The sequence below is a fragment of the Crotalus tigris genome, unplaced genomic scaffold (genome assembly GCF_016545835.1).
Source record: "Crotalus tigris isolate CLP2741 ecotype Arizona unplaced genomic scaffold, ASM1654583v1 scf7180000024362.2655971311:6658466, whole genome shotgun sequence".
NCBI lineage: Eukaryota > Metazoa > Chordata > Lepidosauria > Squamata > Viperidae > Crotalus > Crotalus tigris.
Window position 1 is genome coordinate 2,627,406 of NW_024100530.1, and position 14,381 is coordinate 2,641,786.

Here is a 14,381-nt window from a genome sequence, read left to right on the forward strand (position 1 = left end):
AGGACTCGATAGGTAGACAAAATGCCAAATCCAGTCTGAACATCTGGCTGACTGTGCGATGATCAATAATAATAATAATAATAATAATAATAATAATAATAATAATAATAATAATAATAATAGTTGGAAGGGATCTTGGAGGTCATCTAGTCCAACCCATAACGCAGGAAAAACTATAAAACTATCTCTTCTTAAAAACCTCCAGTGTCGGAGCATTCACCGCTTCTGGAGGCAGGTTGTTCCACTGGTTAATTGTTCTAACTGTCAGGCAGTTTCTCCTTAGTTCTAGGTTGCTTCTCTCTTTGGTGAGTTTCCACCCATTGCTCCTTGTCCTGCCTTCATGCACTTTGGAGATTAGCTTAACCCTCTCTTCTTTGGGGCAGCCTCTGAGATATTGGAACGCTGCTATCATGTCCCCCCTCGTCCTTCTCTTCATTAAACTAGACATACCCAATAGGCTTCCTTCAATTTGCCCTCCTTATTATTGGTTATTGTATTGTAGAATGTAAATTGGCACAGCAATTAATTTTCACGTACATCCTTCCTGCGTTTTAGGGTGAGGGATGGAGAAAGGTTAAAGCGCACAGGGGAAGAGAAAGTACAGTTACCTGTTGATAATTGAGCAGACAATGATAGGGATCTGAAATGCAGGTAGTCCTTGACTTAGGAAGGACCACAGTAGATAGCAGAATCTCCATTGCTAAGCAAGGCAGTTCTTAAGTGAGTCACGCCCAATTTTATGGGTTTTGCCATGGTTGTTGAGCAAAGCACTGTACAGTAGTGGCCAAAATTGTGGAAACCTTTTGGGAAAAGTGTATTTTTGAGGTTTGATGGCTAATAACACCACTTTGTTTTTGGAGTAGTAGCATAAAATTATGTATCAATGGAAAGATAATTTAATCAAGAATACAATGCAACATAGTTTGTTCAATTATCTGTACTGTGTTCTATGAAAAGTTGTAGCCAAATAACCAGAAAAAGGAAGCACACCTTTCTTAGGTTGATATCAGGTAGCTTTCCTTCATCTGATTGTAGCCAATGAGCATGAGTGTTTAGAGAGCCAATCGGGTGTCATCTTGTTTTGTCAATGAGCCAATCAGATCACAGTAGGATTCAGTTATCGATGTCATGTGTTAAAGCTGAGAGGAGGACATTTGTCAGTGTGTTATGTGATCGCTATCAAGTTGGTTGGGGTTTTTTTGTGCTCTTTCATTTAGTGAGCTTGTAACACATAATAAAATTAAAGTAATGGTGCAAAGAGTTGACTGGTCGCCCAGAAAGCGATGTAAAATAGTATTATTAAGTGAACAAGGCTACTGTTATAAAGAAGTTAGAAGAAAATTGGGTGGAAACTTAACCAAAGGTGGTATTTCTACTGTACACTTTTCCCAAAAGGTTTCCACAATTTTGACCACTACTGTAGTTGTTAAGTTAATCATGGTGTCCTTAAAGAGCAGGTGAAGATGTAACATTTCACTTTTATATCATGCTACTAAAGGAGCTGATTTACCCATTTAACAAGAACATGATAAATTGCTGGAAACAAAGTCATAAGCTTTGCAGTGCGGGCCCATTCTCATTCAAAAACAGGCCTAGAAAAGAACAAAAAATGTATCAATTCCATTATCAGAACATGAAGAAGCAACAGCAAAATTCTACTACGGAGGGGTAATAATAATTGTATCCTGAAAGATTCAGAGTCTGATCTGAAATTGCAGCTATAGACTCAAAACAAGAGCCCATTTCCCAGAAGATAAAAATAAGGCGTCTTGCCCTCAAGAAGTCCGCTAAAGCATGGTTTATTTGACTCTCTGCCCTACACACTGAATTACACACTGCAGAATTGCCGATTGTACTTTTTGTTCTGGATTGCAAGATGTCATTTCTAGATCTAGTTAATATGGCCTAAATTCCTTACAGATGCAAAAATCCCTCTTTGTTTGCAACGCTCCCCTATTCTGAAATGGAAGACTAAGCCCAAGTTGTTGTTGGAGAGTGGACCATCTGCACCCTCGGATTCTCTAGGTAAGAGAGAGAAAGAGAGAGAGAGAAGTACCCCAACTTTACTCTTCCTAGATATAAACTCATCTTCTGAATTGCAAACATCTCCCATGTTCATGCCAAATTTTAGGACAGGACTACTTTGACCATTGTTGATCAAAGCTTAGGTGTAGAATCACATAGAACGTATGATGCTCAGCAACCTCCATTTAGTGCCTATGATGTTTGAAGAGCATTAAGCATCTTTTCCACGAGGAACTAGAAGTTCTCTCAATTCTGATTCCTTAAGGTCCCCCTTGCTTCTGGTAGTTGGGCTGTTGTCCATCAATTCAGCCGTGTTGACGATTTGTGGGGACTTTTTTCTAGGCCCTCCCCCACAAGAACAGAATGTGGTTGCCTCCAACTCAAAACCAAGAGCAGACACAGGAGAAGAGTTGCCCCAGGCTACAGAACAAACTCTGCAGAACGCACAAAATACAGCATTAGACCAAAGAACTGCTCTGCCTCCCTCCAAGTCTCCGATACACGAGCATTGAATGATACTGCATGATGACTGCTCCATTGAAGGAGAACAGAGTGAAGGCTTATGGTTTGAAGCAACAGCCAGCTGTGAGGGTGCAAGTTCTTTGGTACAAGGATGAGCAAGTGACCGGCCTTCCCATAGCTCCTTGGCTGGAAGAACTGGGATTTCCAGCGATGGATAGTGGCATCTAATCTCCTGCACGTCTTTCTGGATCGCCCCGTTTCATCTTTCATCCTTGTACACGCTCATCAAAGTGCCCAGTATTCTAATGGTTTGTGTGAGAAAAGCCAAAATCTCAAGTCTGCAGGAAACCGGTCTTTTCCAGCAGAATTTGTACAGTTGGTACAGATGTGACAAATGTTAATAGTGCCAGAGACTGAGAACCACCAGCAGGCGGGATGGGGGTTATTTTACATTCACTAAACTTGCTTGCCTTGCATTGTATGTTTTGGAAGTTTGAGACTAGGCTAGCTTTGTGGTTTATAGGAGAATTAAAAGCAAGCACTCAGTTAAACCAGGTACATGTGTCTCGTAACAAACTTACTCCACTACCACCCTATACCATATTTGATCTGAAGATCTTATTTCCTTACGTCCACATCCTTTTGCAAACTAGGAACAAAACTGTCACGCTAGAACAAATATCTGCTGGCACCAATGAGAGGCTTGGCGAGAGCAAGGTAGGAGGAACAATGTAGCAGCTTTGAGCCAGGTAACCCAAAGAAGGTTGCAGTTTCTCCTTTCCACAATTAAACGTTTGAAATTGCAGTTGCTCCCATCTCATCTCTTCTGGTATCCGGCCTCTTCTCTCAGCTTCATTAACATTGCTACAGGATTCAGCAAAGAGAAGATGGGAGAAATGGAGGTGAGAGCATCCCACCAAGCTTGCTGTTTCTGTTTAAACTCTTTGTAAGATGCTTATCCAGTAGCCTTGCCTCACTAATCAGGGTTTCCAGCCTTCTCCTTAAAAGAAAACACCTTAACACCCTAATCCATTGGTTTTTAAGGAGGCTCTAGATAATCGTTAGTTTTTACAATATGAATCGCTTCACTCCTTACAGCTCCTTACATCCAAAGCACTAGCACATAGACAAGAGGGTAAGTACATATTTCTCCACACTGATAGCCTGCAACTAAACACTGTGTTAAATATAGTTACATACTCTGAAAAAAAAAATGCAGCTGTTTCGTAAAGTATTCGGTACTTTCACCACTAGCCTTTTTTTTCAGACACTGGAAGAAAAAATATGTGGCGCTTGGCTAATCTGTTATATTCTCCAGAGGACTAGAAGGGTTCTACATCTTTCAGCTGAGAGTTTTTCTGCCAACATGGAAAGTTCAGGACTCCATAATCTGAAGGTATTGTTTTACGAACATCGAAAAAGGCTTTTGCTTCCGGCTATCGGTGAATTTGAAGTGAGGGAACCTTATGGACCACACCACAGTTAAGATAATGGAGGATATATGCAACCACAATAGATGCAGAGTTCTCACAACAGTGTCTACTAGTATAATGCCACATACACACAAACCTGTTTCCACACAGATAACATTTTGGAATCCTAGTTCAATTACCAATCATCCTCAACCATGAGAGACGCTCAGTGGGAGCTGAGCTCCTTGTAATTGTACTTGGGTATTTGCCATCTATTTATCAGATGATTATTGCATGCCTCTTTTAAAAATATTCTAGCACAAATAGCCAATTTATTTAGATTTAAGGTCTTTATTTTAAAGCAAAGAATCACAGAATTTTATTTTAACCTTCAAACTATGTTTGAGTGACTGTGCTTGAATTTGGAAAATTGGCACACAAGGTATATTTTTTATCGAGAGCTGTGCTGTTGTATTTTTCCTAATTTGTTTTAATTTTCAAAACATTTTATCAAGCATGTAAGCTATATGAAGTATTTTGTAATTAAATGAAAGGAGGAGATGACAAGAATAATTAAAAATAAGCATTTTAATTCATATTGATGTTGGCATACCATTGTTTATTACCTTTATGGCATTTTTACAAATATATACTGTTGTAGAAAACCATTCATCGCTTAAAGCAAGAAATATTTAATTGGTGTAGCACTTCATTAGACGTATTTCTATCACAATAATGAATGTTCACCTTCTTCTATATGGTCTTTCTTGATGCCACAGTTACCTTAATGACCCATAACATATATCTTTCTCCTGAAATACTCTACAAATTTGATTTTGCTTTGCTGCATAGTTATCTAATGAAAGTGACAGTTGACTGTGAACGAAGTTCTTTATAGAACTCTGAACCATGAAAGCTACAAGAAGCAATTATATGCATTTCTTAATGTTCTAAAAGAGATAAAACAGACTCAAGAGTATAAGGCATAACCTGTAAGGGAACTTCCCTCTTTAGAAATGTAAAGATATAAATCCTGCGACTGGAGAATAACAACAGAGATAGTATTTGTCTTCATATGATTGCAGGCTTAAGTGGCATCTCATTCACTGCAAACAAACCAGACTGGAATTGTACCCATAAATGAAATTTTGTATTCTTAACTGCATTAAAACCACTATGTGGTTGTAGCTACGGTATGTGCTATTGCTTATGGATTTACTCTTTGCAAACTCCTGAAATTCTAAAGCACAAGTAAATTGTGCAACACGTAACATTTAAACAGAGAATATACTTCTACTGTCTAAAGTCTCTTAAGGGAGCAAAGTGAATAAAATAATTTGAGGAATTCCTGGACCAGCTATAAAGGTATGTGGGATACAGATTCTCTACCTTCAAAAAGGGATATGCTCCTTAAATCCCTCATTGCAGATAAAATTACAGTTTTTTTGCACGCCCCAGGACTCACTAGCTTAGGAACTGTAATTTCCGTATGTCAACTTTTAAAGACCAAATTTCTTTGCATTCTATTTACAACCAACTGTAAAAAAAACTGCTTCCCCCTATTTAAAAATAACTCTTTATAATTATGACATACAAGGCAAGCTGTAATGGATACCAGTTTATTTTAACAAGTTACAAACAAAAGTATACAAACAAGTGTGCATTTATAGCTGAGTCCCACTTATAACTTTATATGAATAGGAGCATTATGTCTTATGGCACTGTCATTCTGTCATGAGCAAGTGGCACATCTTTGTATCAAAAATCAAAGCAATCTTTGCTCGAGACGTCCAAACAACAGATGAAAAGGTGATGGGTTCCTTCCCCCCCCCCCCAGACGTGCAATCAAACCAACATATCCATCTTCAGGAAAACAGAATAAAAAAACCCCAAACAGCTTAACCGTAGCAAAAGTGTCTAGGTAATTCAACCTGAGATCAAAGTATCATAAGGAAGTTTATTGCTTCTCCGGGTTGTTCCAAACCCAGCGTGCCCATTCCAGCAATGCTCCTGAGATCCTATAGATCAAAAACAGAAAACATGAAAGCACCAGACCTGAAGGTAAGCAAATATTCAGATGTGCTGGGTGTCAGGAGCAAAAACGTGAGGTTATTGGCAAGGTTTTATGGAAAGCAAAAGTCACTGCACAAAGTGCTCTCCACAAATGTATGGTTCTTCTCGTCCAGCACATTTAACATAGACCCTTCCCATGAAATACGTGACTAGCTAGGAAAGAGACACTAACCTTACAGACTGCACTTGAGAGCAGAGCTCAGGTGTAGGTGGGTTGGGTATAAAATGACAATTGTCTCCTTTCGCGTTCTCCTAAGAATGAAAGAGGGAGGGAGGGAGGGAGAGAAAGAAAAAGAGAAAGAGACAAAGAGAGAAAGAGACAGAAAGACAGAGAGAGAAAAGTAAAGTGAATCATTGTTTTTTTAAATTCTGGCCATATTTTAATCACTATTTTGGAATAGTTTGGGGAGGATGAAAGAAAAGTTAGAAATCAACAATATGGTTCCCACTGAACCACCCAAATTAAACTAATATTTTTTAAATAGCTAACATTTTACCCTTTATACAGTCATTGCACAGGATTCCAGCATTCTCACCTGACATTCCCCAAATAAAAAAAATCTTTATGTCAGATGTCGCCACCTTATAGTTTCTCACTAAATATAATTACAGATAACCCTAAACTACAACCAGTGATGTAGTGACTGTTTGAACCTATGACGGATAACCCCCCCCCCAAAAAAAGTACTTATGATCTTATTCCGAAGTTCTGACAGCAGTCCCCTGGTTATGGGACATTTTGGTTGCTTGGCAACCAGCCAGCATTTATAGCCGTTTGCAAGTGTTCTGTGATCACAATTTTTGATGTTTTTGGAGAACATCAGGATTTCTGGCAAACTTTGTCCTTAGTAAACAATGAGTTCACTTTAAGGACCACCTCAAAAAAGTGGTAAAATCTAGTCATTTGCCAGGCTCAATTATGGCAAAGCCAAAGACTGCCTGTATCGGCGATGTTTTAACTGATTTGAATATAAATTTATATTGGCAACCGAAACATATCTGCAAAACAAGCACGAGAGAAAAGACGGATTTGCTTTGCAAAGAGTCTGTAATTCCACTCTGACAAAGCTATAGAGAGGTTTATTATTATTATTTTCCTTCACTCAGATGACAGATTTACCTTTTGCTGAACAATTTGCTTTGATTTCCTTGTGATGACCCCTCTTGGTACCTGCTCGCTTCTTTCTTCCAGAAACCTCTCTGTGTAACTGCAATGGGCAAATACAGGTTCCTGCTGATCCTGAATCTCCTCCAGCCGTCTTTTCTTGGGGATGCTTTCAAAGTCCAAGGGAAGATAGCGATTTACGTGTTTCCTGCTTGGATTACTAGATTTTGTAACGGTCTCAGTAGAGCAGTGCCCTACAGCTTCCAGATTACTACTACAAGTTGGAGAAGAAGTCTCAGAAGATTCTTCTTCACTTGGCCCTTGCTTCCTTTTAGCTGACACGTATGTCTCAGTTTCACGGTGTTTCCATCTAGCTGTCCTCTCCTGGGCCCCATCGGCAAGGAATAGATCCTTCCTATTTTCAGACACCGGCTCAGAGGACAAGTCGCCCTCCTTGGAATGACCAACAGAAGAAAAAGAAAGCACGGAATTATGAAGACAGGATTTATTTAACGGCTGACTGCAAGGAACGCTGTCTGCAAGTTTGCTGGCCTGGCCTGACGTAGTTGGCGTAATCAGGTCAGATTTCGGACTGGCCGTTTCGTGCAGAAATTCCCTGTTCTGAAAATGAAACAGTGATGGAAACTTTGCGGGTGCAGCGTGCTCAGAGCTAGAGTGAGGCGTATTTTCACAAGGTTCCGGAAAATGTGAGATGCAAGTGTTGGAGTCTGGACTTGCTTCTTCAGCAGGACTGGCCAAGAGCATCTGCTGCATCTGGGGAAGTCCAGGGGATATGCCAGAAGAATCTGTCAAAGTGCAAAAAAAAAAAAAAGTCCCCCCCAAAATCAACTGTTGTCAGTCGATGGAGATTCTCAGTCACCCAAGTCTTAGTTGTCCCAAAGATGCTTTTTCAAAAAGCAACTGGACTTTCTTATTTTTCTCCTGGAAGATGTTTCACTTCTCACCCAAGAAGCTTCCCCAATTCTAAAGAAGCCGTTGCCTTCAGTCAGAACTGAAGAAGCTTCTTGGATGAGTAGCGAAACAAAGCCCAGTTGCCTTTTGAAAAAGCAACTTTTGGGACAGCCGTTTTAAGGCGTGTAACAGTACAGAGCCACACTACCTGGAAACAGATATTCTACATCTAGTGCCCAAACAGCCTTAAGAGGAACACAGATGCACGCCCCCCCCCCATGCCATGTGAAGTTTCTCACACATTGATCAAACTGCAGTTGACAGTTTACTAAATAGGGAACACCTTTGCAAATGAAACAAGCTCCCAGTCCCCTTCACAGGATTAAACGACATGAGATTTTACTAAATGCATGTGGAAATTCTCAGTCATCCAGGTCAGGGTTGTCCCAAAGATGCTTTTTCACGAGGCAACTGGACTTTCTCGTTTTTCTTTGAAGACGTATCGCTTCTCATCCAGAAGTTTCTTGCATGAGAAGCGCTGAAGCAGCTTTGGATGAGAAGCGAAACGATTTCAAAGAAAAACTAGGAAATCCAGTTGCCTCGTGAAAAAGCATCTTTGGGATGAGATTTTTACGGCACCCAACTTGCTTATAGTTAGATGTTTCATTAGAAACTGAGGAACTTGCTGGGATGTTTGTGTTACAATCTTAAAACTTCTTTCTCATACTAATTTCAATTAGAGGTACTAAGTTAGCATAAAATGAGATGAGATCAATGTAAGAAACATCCTGAGGGCTGCGGATTCGTTTTTGTTCTCAAAGGGTTCCGTGTGGCTACGTGGTAACTTTTTGTTGCTTCTGTTTTGATTTTAAGATGCAGACATTTTGATAACCTTTAAAACGCTTTGCTTGCTTTCAGTTTGCGCAGTGCATGAACCAAAGTAATTTATTCATTAAAAAGAAGGATTTCAGTTCTAGATTCAAACAAAATTGGCATCAATCTTAAAGAAACACAAGCAGCATCCAAGCGTCAGCTATACCACTTTTAGTAAGCATTTCCCTCATACCTTTGCATGAAGATGAAGCCAAAGAGAAATTTCTGCAAAATACTGTTCATGATGGCAGAGAAAAAGATAATTAGCATGTTGCTAGAAAAGGGGTATGGTGTTGAAATGAATAGTAAGAGCCAATAACCCCTATCAACGCTTGATTTAACAGTTTCTCCAGTGGGAATGCAAAAACCAATGATGTTTTGCTCCTAATGTTATAGAGAAGTAGTGATTAAAGGTGATGGTTAGCTTTTGATCTCACCGCTGGAAGAGCTCAAGATTATTCCTGGGACTGCATCCCAGGGATTTTCTAAGCATCCATCCAAACTTGCAGAATCTGCTGGGTAAAGAAAAGCAAATTAACATCTTCCTCTAAGATGTTGAAAGGTGGAGCAGGTCCGAATAAGATACTAAAGAGCAGCAATAGTCAAACGTTGCAAATGATTATAGGAATCAAGTCTGACACAAACACTGTCAGTATCTCAAGCAAATGGACCTGCGTTCAGAATGAAAAGTTCAAGAAGTAGGAAGCAAATTCACACCTAACTACATTCAGAATTTGATTTAAGTGGAAGGTCTTCTGAATAGACTTCATAAGCGGTGTTAGGTTTTGAAAGCAGAGCTGCTGTCTGTATGAAAATACCCAGATTCACAAGCCCAATATTGTTGCTTTTATGTATTTGATATCCAGCTGCACATAATTCTTCATATGCTTAATACTCTTTCCTCCTATTTCCCCCTCAACAACAGCCCTGGGAGATGAGTTGGGCTGAACAAGACTGAATGGCCCAAAGCCCCCCAGTGGCTTTCATGTCTAAGATGGGACTTAGAACTCACAGACCTCAGGTTTCTAACTCGGTGCCTTAATCACTAGGCCAAACTGACTTAATACTCCGCCTTATTATTCTCTTTATATCTACTCATTATACGTTATACTTTATGCCATCCGTTAGGATCTCGAAGTAGAGAGAAACAGATGTTATGATATGTCAGGCCCCTCCATTCAAATTTTTTACATGAGGTCACCACTTCCTTTGGAAGAGGAGATAGTGAAGCTGGTTAAATGGTACCTCCTGGTGGTCAATGAAAACATCACATAGGACATACACAATGTAAAAACAGGTGGGTGGAAATCATGTGATACTCTGTACATGGGAGGCGTGACAAAATGTAGTATTTGAGCAACTCTGTCCCTTATAGGCTTGAAGGAAGTAGACTATATACACACCATTCTGCCACCATCCATATCATTTTTCTTCTGGGAGATACAGTAGTGCAGACTTTGAAGTTCAGTCTTTTAAATAAGATTTTAAGATAACCTTTATTGTCATTTTTTTTACTGTGGGCACAACGGCACACATCAAAAATGAAATTTAGTTGCCCGCTCTCAAAGTGAAACACATACATGACACACACCTAAACATACTATGTACAACATATGTATAGACCCACACCCTTATATGTATACGTAACAAATAAATATTCAATACTATCCATCTTGAATATATAATGGAAGGAGGAAGCTTGAGAGAGTGTTGGTTCTAAAGCCTAACTTGGGTCTGCTACATGGACTTACGTAGTTGTGCATCCATAATTATTACGAAAAATCCATAGATATCTTCACTGAATTAAAAAAAAAAACAATAATGAAAGTTAAATGAACAACAAAAAGGAATTGGAAAAAAACGAAAGATCGTAAAAAAGCTAGATAAAAGTCCAAAAAGATAAAAGATGAGAACAGAAACAGAATGACTTTCTTTGGCGTAGATATGAAATAAAAAGGTACGTCCAACACAAATCACAATTGCAAAATATTGATTGGCTTGGGCTAATCAACCTCCGTGAATACTTTTTTAGAACTTTTCTGAATGTTGATTCCTGAGTCTTTAGGATAATATTCCCTTTTGTAAACAGGAAGTTTAAAATGCACCATTCACCTGCACGTTCACAAAAAACATTCACAATGGTACTCACCACTGGAAAAAGATACAGTACTGCGATCATCTTCAGTGTCTACATCTCCTCCAGGAAAAACCTGAGGGTTATCTGAGAAAAACAAGAGCTTATTAGCTATCAGCATCCACTCCCTGGGTTCCCAAACCAGGGGTGCTTACACCCCCTGGGGATACGAGACGATATTCCAGTTTTGTTTTTTTTTCAAAATTATAGTGTATAGGCAAGAGCCGAGGTGGCGCAGCAGTTAGAGTGCAGTCCTGCAGGCCACTTTAGCTGACTGTGTTCAGCAGGTCAGCGGTTCAAATCTCACCGGCTCAAGGTTGACTCAGCCTTCCATCCTTCCGGGGTAGGTAAAATGAGGACCCAGATTGTTGGGGGCAATGTAAATATATATATATATACATTGCTTACTGGTGTACACCGCTTAGAGAGTGCTCGCACTTAAAGCGGTATATAAGTCTCATAAATAAATAAATAAATAAATAATTCATTGCCATTATTTCAAACATATCAGAAGCGTTCTAGGGGTGTGGGGTATAGAAAAGGTTGGGAACCACTGCTTTAGATCAATCCACACAAGCAAACTTAAGGACTTAACTTGTTGCTTTGCAACAGCCAATCCTGGAATCCAAAATAGGTAACAAGGCATGCTTTGCAGGTTATTCACAAACAAATTAAAGCGATGCAATATAGCTTGATTTATCCAACTGTGGCATGGGAATTGCTGTGTTTTGTTCTGAGCTTATACATTTGTGATAGCGACCGTACCCAACGTTGATTTAAGAAAGCTACTTAAATTGCTAGCAGCCACTGTTTTCCGAGTGTATCCAAATCTCTTTACTTTTTCTTTTTATTCCTGATTTTTTTCCAAAACAAAAATGATCCACGAGATACTCCTGTAATTGAATCCACAGGATAAACATACCTCTTGATGCTAAAAACTTCAGGATGTACCTTAATAAAAAAAAAAATTGTGAAAAGCCCTACTCCATTTACAGTATGATGTCTGGCCGTCCTATATGATAAGATGGAACATGGATGCCAGCAAAATTTCAGCTTCACCTCTGAGTTATGCCATTCCTTGCCAACTACCATTACAATTATGACATTTAACTACAATGCTTATATAGTTAGAAATCAGGAGCGCTGCCTCAAGGGAAAAAAACTTCCAAACCAACCCATTTTCATCCATATATCTGGCCCCTGGTTCTGCTACTCACTTGGTATGTAGGACTGGGAAAGTGCTGCCTCATTTTCTGCACTGATCACCAGATACTTAGCTGGAACTGTGAAGATGTCTTGGTTCATCTGAAATCACAGGAACAGGGCACAGAAATTTCAAAAATAATGATAGAACAATTACATTGCTTGCTCTAGAGATTATTGTAATAAATGCATTGTGAGTTAAAATAATGAAATGAATGTTCATTATTTTCTGGCCAAAGCAAATAGACATATAATATATATATTTATGTTCAGCTTGGACCTGTCTCCTACGTATATTCTATCTGTAGCAGCCTAGAGAGATACAAACCTTATTTTGCTTCCGTTCCAGTTGCCATTTAGTGTCAGGATACACGGCCAGTTGCTCAGAATCCAACAGTTTTGGGGGGCCTAATAAGTTGAGACAATCCTTAGCATTTTGTTTCAGAATGTTCAGCTGATCCTGGTTTATCTCTTTCAAGACTTGGGAAACCGATTGTGATTTTTGTTCTGAAGAAGAAAAAGTACACTGTAAATAGATAATCAGTTTACAAGCAACATCTCAAGCATTTCCCTTTAAGACTGAATGATACAGGACAGCGATGGCGAACCTTTTAGAGACCCACTGCCCAAACTCACTTATTTATCACAGGGTGCTGGGTGGGCGTGGCCGCAGTGGTCATGGCAGACTGGGTGGGTGGGTCAGGGTGGCGGGGGCCAGTCCCTTGCCATCTCCAAGGCACGGCATGTGTGCCCACAGAGAGGGGTCTGAGTGCCGCCTCTGGCACGCATGCCATAAGTTCGCCACCACTGATATAGGACCAGGGATACTAAACTATTTTTTTTTAATCAAATGTCATGATCAGAAATACATCATCATCATTTTTGTACTTATTCTGGCCTGAAGATAAACATATTTTGAATCTATCTCACGAAATGAAAATGTTTTGAAGAAACATAGGAAGGAGTTGTGTTATAAATGTTTAGCCTTTAAGTGGTCTTAAGGGGGAGGGGGGCATAAAACACAAATAATATTTGCTCCACAATGAAATATAAGATAAAAAACCAGAGGAACCCAAACTGACCCCATTTTTCACTAAATTTCATTTAAAAAGCCGCCAACATTTAATCTAGCATACCTGAGTTGAACCATAGCTGCATGGCAAAACTTTTCCTGAAATATATAATCGAACAGCATCAAGAGTTAAGCATGACAGTTAACTTGCCAAGTCTCCACACCTCCTCCTCTTTGATTTACATCCTAAATCTCTCTCTATACAAAGTTATTGTTGCTTTCTCCCAAGTTTCTTCTATCCCAATCTCAACTATCCAAGAACGTAACTTTTTAGGTGTTTTTGTTGTCTCCTCAACAGCAACTCATTGGGGTGGGTAGTTACCTGGAATATTTCATGATACATAGGAAGATTCTACAGAGTTTATAACGTTGCTATAAACAAACCTGAATTTAAAACTGCTAGTTTTAAGATCTCTCACAGAACAGAATCAAGTAGCTGGCCCACATACTTACTGCCATAGTTCTCTTATCTTTCGCAGGACTGACATCACCCGGTTGCTATATAAAAGGATAATTAACATCATCAGTTTTTTAATCGCGGTGGAAAAGCTCAGCTAATAAAACCACATCCAATCAGTAGGTCAATGAAACAGAAGCTGATTGTTGACATATGTCAAACCTCAAGCATCTCATCAATTTGGTTGGTAAACATTTTATGACATAAACATTATTATAAATCAATGTATGACATAATACTAAATAACATAAATCATTTCCTGTGCTGTTGTTGGACTGTGCTATACACTTCAACATGGGGCACTTTCAGAGACATCTCTGGAATGTATCCCAGATTTTCCAGAGAAGCAGTACATCAAAAGTTCTGCCACTGTTGAAGGCACTGAGGATTCTAGTAAGGAAATATCTCTAAAACCTCCACCCAGCAGATCATGAGTTGTTCAATGTGATTATAAACAGAAACTGACAAAAATAATAGTTCTCTTAAGGGCCTAGAGCTTCCATTTTAATCCCTAGGCAAAGATGATAGTCAATGTCCCTCAAGTTCAACAGCTGGGGACTTTAGACAAATCTATGTTGCCCTCTTGGCAACAATATGGAAGTGCTATCCTGTTCCAGGACATGTTTCCAACTTCTAATTTTCAGCCTTGGGCC

General features: G+C 39.4%; 2 protein-coding genes across 4 annotated transcripts in view; one reads left to right on the forward strand and one right to left on the reverse strand.

The window, feature by feature from the left end:
* The window catches only part of CARMIL2 (capping protein regulator and myosin 1 linker 2), a 57,025-nt gene extending 53,984 nt beyond the window's left edge, over window positions 1-3,041 (forward strand). The window contains exons 38-39 of the mRNA XM_039327489.1: window positions 1,921-2,025; window positions 2,368-3,041. Of these exons, the coding sequence (XP_039183423.1) occupies window positions 1,921-2,025; window positions 2,368-2,537 (275 nt within the window). The 3' untranslated portion in view covers window positions 2,538-3,041. The remainder of the gene's footprint in view (window positions 1-1,920; window positions 2,026-2,367) is intronic.
* Window positions 3,042-4,472: 1,431 nt separating this feature from the next.
* Window positions 4,473-14,381, reverse strand: part of LOC120300927 — a 28,997-nt gene continuing 19,088 nt past the window's right edge. For 2 of the 3 annotated variants that reach the window (XM_039327492.1, XM_039327490.1), the window contains 9 exons: window positions 13,725-13,769; window positions 13,336-13,370; window positions 12,528-12,706; window positions 12,214-12,301; window positions 11,012-11,083; window positions 9,300-9,377; window positions 7,093-7,883; window positions 6,145-6,224; window positions 4,473-5,917 (listed from right to left, as the gene is read on the reverse strand). In XM_039327492.1, the coding sequence (XP_039183426.1) occupies window positions 5,857-5,917; window positions 6,145-6,224; window positions 7,093-7,883; window positions 9,300-9,377; window positions 11,012-11,083; window positions 12,214-12,301; window positions 12,528-12,706; window positions 13,336-13,370; window positions 13,725-13,769 (1,429 nt within the window). In that variant the 3' untranslated portion in view covers window positions 4,473-5,856. The remainder of the gene's footprint in view (window positions 5,918-6,144; window positions 6,225-7,092; window positions 7,884-9,299; window positions 9,378-11,011; window positions 11,084-12,213; window positions 12,302-12,527; window positions 12,707-13,335; window positions 13,371-13,724; window positions 13,770-14,381) is intronic. The other variant, XM_039327491.1, reaches the window with a different exon arrangement.